Genomic DNA, 9,692 nt, shown 5'->3' with positions numbered 1-9,692 from the left:
ATTTTACTTTTCCTCTGTAGGTTTACTTTTGCAGAGCATTTCATGTAAATGGAATCATAATAATAAGTGGGTTTTCTGTGTTGGCTGCTTTCAGTTAGCATAATGTTTTTGAAGTCCATCCATGTTGTAGCGTGTATATTAATATTTTATTTTTATTGCTGAATGATGTATAATTGTATCGATGTACCTACCACATTCTATTTATCAACCAGTTGATGGACCTTTGAGTAGTTTCCACTTTCATGGTCCTTATGAATAAGGCTGCTAAGACTATTCTTGTGTACGAATCTTTGTTGTATTGAGTAGGTACCCAGGAGTGGAATTGTTGTATTGTATGGTAAATTTATAGTTAACTTTTGGGTAGCTGTACTTAATTACTTTCTTTCTTTTCTAAAAGCAGCTTTATTGAGACACAATTTGTATATCATAAAATTCATCTACTTCCTGTTTACAATTCTGTGCATTTTAGTGTATTTACAGAGCTGTACACTCCCCACAATCTAATTTGAGAACACTTCTATCACCAGGAGAAACCTTGTGCCCATTTATAGTCACTCTGCATTTTCACTCCTAGCCCTAGCCAACTTCTAGTTTACTTTCAGTCTCTATATGTCTTTTCTAAACATCTCATATGAATTGAATCATATAATATGTGATCTTTTGTGTCTTCTTTCACTAAACATAATATTTTTAAGGTTCATCCATCTTGTACAATGTATCAGTACTTCATTCCTTTTCATTGTCAAATGATATTCCATTGTATGGATATGCCATATTTTGTTTGTTCATTCATTAGTTAATGGATATTTGGATTGTTTCTACTTTTCTATCATGAATAATACTCCTTTGAACATTCACATACTAGTTTTTGTGTAGATATATGTTTTTATTTCTTTTGAGTAGATAATCTAGGAGGAGAATTGCTGGATTGTATCAGTTCAGTTCAGGTCAGTTGCTCAGTCGTGTCCGACTCTTTGCGACCCCATGAATCGCAGCACGCCAGGCCTCCCTGTCCATCACCAACTCCCGGAGTTCACTCAAACTCACGTCCATCGGGTCGGTGATGCCATCCAGCCATCCCATCCTCTGTTGTCCCCTTCTCCTCCTGCCCCCAATCCCTCCCAGCATCAAAGTCTTTTCCAATGAGTCAACTCTTCGCATGAGGTGGCCAAAGTATTGGAGTTTCAGCTTTAGCATCAGTCCTTCCAAAGAACACCCAGGACTGATCTCCTTTAGAATGGACTGGTTGGATCTCCTTGCAGTCCAAGGGACTCTCAAGAGTCTTCTCCAACACCACAGTTCAAAAGCATCAATTCTTTAGTGCTCAGCTTTCTTCACAGTCCAACTCTCACATCCATACATGACTACTGGAAAAACCATAGCCTTGACTAGACGGACCTTTGTTGGCAAAGTAATGTCTCTGCTTTTGAATATGCTATCTAGGTTGGTATAGTAAGTATATATTTAAACCTTTAAGAAACTGCAAACCGTTTTCCAAAGTGGCTGCACCATTTATGTTCCCATTGGCAATGTATGAGGGTTCTAGCTTCTCCTTGTTCTCAACAACACTTGTTATTATGTCTTTTTGATTATAGCCACTAGATGTGGGTATAATGTGATTTCTCATTGTGATTTTAAGTTGCATTTCCTTAATGACCAATAATGTTGGACATCTTTAATGTGCTCATTAGTCATTCATATATCTACTGTAGTAAAATGTCTATTCAGATCTTTTGCCCACTTTTTAAATTGGGTTAGTTTTATTACTGGGTTGTAAGAATTCTTGATTTATTCTGGATATGTTGTCAGATACATGATTGGCAACTGTTTTCTCCCAAAATGAGGCTCACTTTTTCATTTTCTCACTGGTATTTGTTGAAAGATTTTTGAAGGAAAAAGGGACAAGACACAGCTGTGCTTCAGAAAGACAGGATGTAGAATGGATCAAAAGGATAAGCGTTCTATTTTACTACCCTTCCCTATATTGTAATATAGGGAAGAAGGACAGGCCAAGCTTCTCAAAATTCTCTGGGAATCAAAGGGTTATAAGCAGCTATTTATTGAAGCCTGTTTACAATCCAGTTAATCAGTAAACTAGAATCAGTGAAACTACCCAATCTGGGGAATGGCAAAAACCTTTCAAAAGGTTTTCATGGATTAGGAGAGGCAGAGAAATGGGGGGAGGGGAGATGAGTGCCTATTCCAGAGCTACAAAAATCATTTCTGGCTTTGGCCAGACAATTCTGAACTTTCTTCCCAGGTGCTGTCACACTGGTGTTTACTAGCGGGAAACAAGAAGAGCTGGTTATTGGCCCTTGGATTTTGACTGGTTACTGGGAGAAGCAGGGCCTATTTTAGTCTCTGAAAAAGCCCAGCAAGATGTCAGACCTGGTCTCAGTCTTCCTCCACCTCCTTCTCTTCAAGTTGGTTGCCCCAGTGACCTTTCGCCACCACCACTACGATGACCTCGTGCGGATGCTGTACAAGGTGCACAACGAATGTCCCCACATCACTCGGGTTTACAGCATTGGGCGCAGTGTGAAAGGGAGACACCTCTACGTGCTGGAATTCAGCGACTACCCCGGAATCCACGAACCCTGTAAGCCCTGAGCGTGTGTCTTAAAGTATGGGGGGGCAGGACCCTTGCCTTCCAAATCCAGTAACTGGGGTGGTTTCTGGGATACCTGTGAAGTATCACCACTTCCCCAGCCTGTGCTAAGTATTTCCTTACTTAGCCCTCAAGCTGGCCCAGCCTCTGGAGAGCTGCAACCCCAATTCAAGCTCCTGTCTGCTGCTCCTGTTTGGGTTCTGTTTGTTCAAGACCTTAATGGTAAAAGAGTGAGTCTTCTTCCCTGCTCCCTTCCCATCCCTCCTGCACTCCCCTTCCCTCCCTTCTTCCTTGCTTGCTGTTTCTGTCCTGCCTTTCCCTATCCAATGCCTCTGCAGAAACAATTAGCTCTTCTGGTTCTGCCAGGAAACTTAGAAGAGTTTAGGGATAGCTCTTTGTAGAATGACAGTGTAATCAGAGTCTGGGATCCTGGAGAAAATCTGAGGTCTGGGTTATTCATTTTATTTATTGCATTATTTATTATTTGTTACTATTATAAAAGCAATCCATGTTTGGATTAAAATAGAAATTAGATAAGGAAAAACCCTTATCCATAATCTCACCACTCAGAGATGACCATTGTTAACATATTGTTGTATCTCCTTGCAGTTTCTTCTTTGCATTTTTAAAATGAAGATGGAATCATACTGTATCTGCTTTTCTCATTTCCTAGTCTTTGATGAATAGCATACATGTCTGGAAATGTAGATCTGCATTATCATTATCAGCTGCATAATATTCCATGGTTGTATGGTTATACTTAAGAGTTCATTTATTGATAGGCATTTAAGTTGTCTCTAATTTCTCAGTGCTTTTGCTGCTTTACCTACCAGCTGTTGTGACATGCAGATACACCATTTCCTCTTTCAAACTGTTAACCTCAAGTCTCTTTTCCTCTCTACTTCCACACCCCTCAGCTTAGCCCATATTACATCACAACTTGCCTAAGTGATTGCACTGGGCTCCCAGCTGTTCTCCTAACTCCTAACAGCCACCACTCTCTAAACCCTGCATTTAAGATACAGATGCCAGATGGCCAAATTATTGACATAATCACCTCACTCCCTTGCTTAAAAACCCTCAATGGCAATCTTACACCCGTGGGTGGCACTCAACACCCATTGGGTGGCACTCAACACCCATTGGGTGGCAATCTTACAATCCATGACAGCTTCAGAATATTATGTGGTCAGTGGGGGGAGGCGTGTGAGGGGCGGGGAGCCTGGCTCAAGGAAGGCTTCGTGATTAGCTGATGACCAGGGCCTTGCTTTGAAGACGCACTCACATAGCAGGCACCCTTTTACTCAGGTTGCATGTTTATTTCGGAAGCTTGTGGATGCTAATGGGCATTGTAGGCTTAGCCCTTCATTCTGTGCCCCTTTCTTAAGCCCCCCTATTTCTAGCATTCAAGGCCTTTCCTGAAGCTTTTTATACTATTCTATCTCACTGATCCCTCTTTTCTCTGATGCCCTGTTAGCTGTCCATCCATTCATGCCTTTCATCCATTCCTTAATTTATCCACAAATATTACTGATTACCTACTCAGCGCAAGCATTTTGGTAGACTCTGAATATAGCACAGAGAATAAAACGAAGACTCTGCTCCCAGGGTCTGAATTCTAGTGGGATAAGACTGGCAATAAATAGATAACTAAATAAATATAATTATATCAGCTGAAATAAGTGCTGTTGAGAAAAAGAAACCAGGAAGGAGAGATGGAGAGTCATGGAGCATTGTGGACTGAGTAGGGCAGGGGTGCTGCTTTTTAGGAAAAGCTTTTCCTTTGAGGTAATTTTTGAGCACATGATGGAGGTGCTATACTGATATCGGGGATGAAACTGCTGCACAGAGGCAGGAGCAGGAGTGTGCTTGGCATGTGTGAGGAACAGCAAGGAGGCCCCTGTGGCCCCAGCAGAGAGAACCATGGGAAAGCAAGTCAGTGCAGAGTTGTCAGGGCTCAGGGGGCAGGAGGAGATCACGTGAGGCCTTACAGGCCTGTTCAAAAATTTTGCCTTTCGCTCTGAGTGAAGTGAGAAGCCTTTGGAGAGTTTTAAGCAGAGGAGAGAGATGACCTGACTAAAATTTTTGAAAGATCACTCAGAACAAGGGTCGGCAAACTAGAGTCCTGAGGGCCAGCTACCTGTTTTGGTAAATAAAATTTCACTGAAATGCAGTCATACCCATTTGTTTCTGTATTGTCTATGTCCACTTTTACTAGAAGCATTGAGTAGCTGCAATGCAGACACTATAGCCCTGGAAGCCCAGAGGATTTCCTGTTGGTCCTTTACAGGGAAATGTTGCCAACCACTGACTCAGGAGAATAGAGTTGCATGGCTAGGCTGATACAGGGAGTTCAAGCAGGATATTTATTGTAATAATTCAGGTATGCAGGTGTTAGGGCTTGTATCAAAACGATGGCAGGGGCTGTTAGGAGAAATGTCTGCATTCTGGATATATGGAAAGTAGAGACAAAAACATTTTATATTGAGCACCTACTCAGAGCAGAGCACTATGCTAGGTTCTACAGGGCAGTGGTCCCCAAACTTTTGGATTTCACAGAAGATAAAAATATATGTGTATTATATATATATACACACACACATATATATTTTTTTTAAATAAATAAGATTGGAGGGGACTAAAATAGATTTTCCAAATTTTATTTTAATGAACAAGGATGTTGAAAAATACTACCTGCCATCTGCTATCACCATCCTTTCCTAAAATAAGCGATAATACCAAGAAGGGCCTCCCTTGTGTTTCAGCTGGTAAAGAATCCACCTGCAATGCAGGAGACCTGGGTTCGATCCCTGGGTTGGGAAGATCCCCTGAAGAAGAGAAAGGCTACCCATTCCAGTATTCTGGCCTAGAGAATTCCATGGATTGTATAGTCCAAGGGGTCGCAAAGAGTCGGACATGACTGAGCACCTTTCACTTTCTAACACCAAGAAATGTAGGAAAGACATGATAAGAGCAAAGAAATACAGTAAGATTAAAGAATGCACTTGATAGAAAATCCACTACACAATCCTTAGGAGTTATAGACATTCTTTTGGGAAGGACTGCTGTAGCTTTGCTAAGATAAATAGCAATGGATTGTGTCCTAAAGAAAATTTAAAATGGCATATATTGCAAGGGCCAGGTCCAGTAAAGAAAATAGGACGTGTGCAAAATTAAAGTAGAAGTTCAGAGTAGAAAGTGGTAAGTATAATAATAGAGAAGTTTAATAGTGAATTCACTCCCAGCAAGGAGAATCGAAGTTGGTTTCATGGAATAAAGAGCATTTGAGCCTAGAAGGACGGTGAGGAGGACGTGGAAAGGTGGAGATGAAGAGGCGCAGAATCAGAAGAGGCATGGAGGCAGGAAGGTGTTAGGTGGAAGGGAAATCACTTGGCTAGAGCTTTTCTCCTTCCTTCCTTTTAAAAGTGGGGCAAGAATGATTTTCTTTAAGTGATTCTAGAGGCTCTTTTGGAGAAGGCAATGGCACCCCACCCCAGTACTCTTGCCTGGAAAATCCCATGGATGGAGGAGCCTGGTAGGCTGCAGTCCATGGGGTCACGAAGAGTTGGACACTTACTGAGCGACTTCACTTTCACTTTTCACTTTCATGCATTGGAGAAGGAAATGGCAACCCACTCCAGTGTCCTTGCCTGGAGAATCCCAGGGACGGGGGAGCCTGGTGGGCTGCCGTCTATGGGGTCGCACAGAGTTGGAACACGACTGAGGTGACTTAGCAGCAGCAGAGGCTCTTTTAATGACCTCAATTCTTACTTCAGTTGCACAGTTAACATAGCCAAAGAAAAGACTAAGGAATGAGACAAACATAGACTCCTTCCTATTCTGTGCCTCAGACACACAGCATTCTCAGATGTGAAGGGGAGATTTTAGTTTCCTGAGTACCAGGAAAATTATATTTTTAACTGGTACAATTAGGAACTGTTATGCTATAACTTAGAGGAGTCTAGGCTAGCAAATCTTGGAAAAGCACCATCCTTATCCTGAAAAAGTTGGTCTCTGAGAAGCATTAAGCTACCTCTGGGCTTTGACCTCCATTGTTAATCAGCCAGGTGACCTCAGACAAGTTACTTAACCTCTTCCATATGCCATAACCTCATCCTGAAGCTAATAATGCCGACTTTACAGATTTTCTGTGAAGATTAGCAATAACATAAATGCCTAGTGCACAGTCGAGTTTTAACAAATAGTAGACATTATTATTGCTGGCATGAATTGTTGTAGCATTTGTAGTTACAGTTTATTCAAAGAGGGCTCAGGGGTTGTTGGAAAAGACCTAACAGAAGCAAGAAGTTTTCTTTTATTCATTACTGAAAAAGAAGAAAGGTGTCCCTTGGCACTGTTAGGAATCAGCAGCACTTACTAGCTTTCCCCATCTTCTTCCTGCGTGTATTTTTCTCACTTGCAGTGGAACCGGAAGTCAAGTACGTGGGGAATATGCACGGCAATGAGGTGCTCGGCCGTGAGCTGCTGCTGCAGCTGTCGGAGTTCCTGTGTGAGGAGTTCCGCAACAGGAACCAGCGCATCGTCCGGCTGGTGGAGGACACGCGCATCCACATCATGCCGTCCATGAACCCTGACGGCTACGAGGTGGCCGCTGCTGCCCAGGTACCGACCTCCAGGGGGAGGCCCTGCACAGAGCAGAGCCGTCTTGAGGGTGTAAGGAAAAGCTGGGGGAGCAGGTATCGTCTCTGCCCACTGTAAATGCCATGGTATGACAGAGAAAAAGCTGGAGAAATAGAATGAAGTTTGAAGACAGATTCAGCCCTGTAGCACCCTAGGCAATGAATGCGGCTTTTCTCTGAGCCTGGATTCCCTCTCTGCCTTTCCAGCTGAGCTCTGTTTCATTACGAGGATCAGTGAAGCAATATCAGTAACAACACTTTGTCAACTGGAAAATACTAAAAAGGTACGAAAGGATATTGCAAAACAGCCCTTCTTCCCGGAAATTTAGGCTTCAAATACTAAGTATTCTTCTCCCTTCCACACTACATTTCAATTTGTATTTGAAGGGAGAGAAGAAAATGTTCTCCACAATTGTGGGTGTGGCAGGTTAGTTCTTCACATTTTAATAAATAATAAAATAATAAATTATAAATATATAATTTATATAATAAATAATGATAATAAATAAATTCTTTGCATTTATTTACATTTCTGTATGGCTTTTTCCTCTATTAGTATAGTACTGAGCCTTTGAATTCTTTATTTTAGGGTCACATTGGCCAGGGGACAGATGAAAACAAATGTTTACGGGCTTTACTTTATTTCCTAACATAAATTCAAACTATCATTGTGCCTAAATTTAAATCAGTGATTCTTTTGTGGCTGTACATCAGAATTGAGGATAAAGATATTCAAAATATGATTCCCAGGTCCTGCCCCCACCCCCAAATCTACTGAATTAGAATATGTTCCTTTAAAAGCTATATTTAAACCTGTTTTGTTTGGGGGTTTTTGGTGGGAGGTATAAATTAAAGAGGTTTTTTTTCATTTAAAAATATGTTTGTTTGGGGGTAGTCTTGAAATGTTTTTAAGACTAGACTTCACCACTTTACTTTTTTACAAATTTTGTTTTATTCTGACAAGGACTGTTCAAGGTGAAATCTTAACAAAGTCTTAAGTGTATAATACAGTATTGCTGATTATAGGTAAAATGTTGTATACCTGATCTCCAGAACTTATCTATCCATTCAACAAAAAAAATTATGACCCTTCATTAGTAATTTCCCATTTCCCCCTCCTCCCAGGCCCTAACAGCCACCTTCTACTCTCTGACTGCATGAATCTGACTGCACTGTCCTGTACAAGAGGAACCACTTGGCATCTCTTCTTTAATGACCCATCCTGGTTTAACCTACTTGAGGACAGGGCCAAAGGGTGAATAGCAGCAGGGAGGGGAACCGCAGCCAAATGTTGAACCAAACCCAAATTTCACCCTTATAATCTTACAACCTCCCGCTGACATGACTCAACAAATGAAAAAATCAGAACAACAAAGCGTAACAAAAAAAATGTCATCTCCCCTCTGGACATCAGAGAGGTGGACACTACTGTGCCTGAAGACTTAAGTTTCCAAAAAAGCAGGACAATTTGAGGGTGGTGTCGGGGAGAACCCAGCCTGGCCCCTTTCTTCCTAGTAGCTCTTTCTTGTACAACAGTAGGAAGACAAGGAGAAGCACATCAGACCTGCCCACATCTGTTGTGTGATGGGCTGGGGCTGGGGTGGGGGAGTTGGTAAAGCCCCTGCCAGCCCACTAGATCCTAGAGCTATCTATCTGAGGAGCTAGTCACCTCTGCTCATCTACTGTGTACTTGTTCAAAGGGAACAGATCTTGAACCTGAACCCAAAAGAGAACCTATCATGTTCTCCAACTTCCAGAGCTACCTGCCAACCTATCTGTGTTGCTACACAGGGAAGACCTGCCTGGCCACCTAAATTTAAAGTCACCTGTAGGGGATGTAGAATAATGTAGCTTTACCTCTCAAAGATGTTCAAGTCCTAATCCTTGGAACCTGTGAATGTGTTATATTACATGGCAAAGGGAATAAAGGTTGTTAATCATCTGACCTTAAAATATCCTAGATTATTTGGATGGGCCCAGTGTAACCAACTGAGAAGGCAATGGCAATCCACTCTAGTACTCTTGCCTGAAAAATCCCGTGGATGGAGGAGCCTGGTGGGCTGCGGTCCATGGGGTCGCTACGAGTTGGGCACAACTGAGCAACTTCACTTTCACTATTCACTTTCCTGCTTTGGAGAAGGAAATGGCAATCCACTCCAGTGTTCTTGCCTGGAGAATCCCAGGGACGGAGGAGCCTGGTGGGCTTCCATCTCTGGGGTCGCACAGGGTTGGACACGACTGAAGTGACTTAGCAGCAGCAGCAGTAGCAGCAGTGTAACCAATCGTGCAGGTTCTTTAAATGTGGACAAGAGAGGCAGGAGATCACAGTCAAATAGAGATTTGAAGATGTTCTAAGGGATTAGAGACTTCAGAAAGAACATAACCCTGCTAATATCTTGATTTTGGTCTTGTGAGACCCGTTTCATTCTGCTGACCTCCAAAAC

The 9,692-nt window shown here is 42.1% G+C and overlaps 1 protein-coding gene across 1 annotated transcript in view; it reads left to right on the top strand.

Annotated features, from left to right (window-relative positions):
* The first annotated feature begins 2,379 nt into the window (after positions 1-2,379).
* The window catches only part of CPN1 (carboxypeptidase N subunit 1), a 28,353-nt gene continuing 21,040 nt past the window's right edge, over positions 2,380-9,692 (top strand). Inside the window, exons 1-2 of the mRNA XM_052661108.1 lie at positions 2,380-2,599; positions 7,032-7,231. Coding sequence (XP_052517068.1) covers positions 2,380-2,599; positions 7,032-7,231 — 420 coding nt within the window. The remainder of the gene's footprint in view (positions 2,600-7,031; positions 7,232-9,692) is intronic.

This window comes from Budorcas taxicolor, chromosome 23 (genome assembly GCF_023091745.1).
Source record: "Budorcas taxicolor isolate Tak-1 chromosome 23, Takin1.1, whole genome shotgun sequence".
NCBI classification, from domain to species: Eukaryota; Metazoa; Chordata; class Mammalia; order Artiodactyla; family Bovidae; genus Budorcas; species Budorcas taxicolor.
Note: the sequence above shows the minus strand (reverse complement) of the source record. Positions and strands in the feature narration are given on the sequence as shown.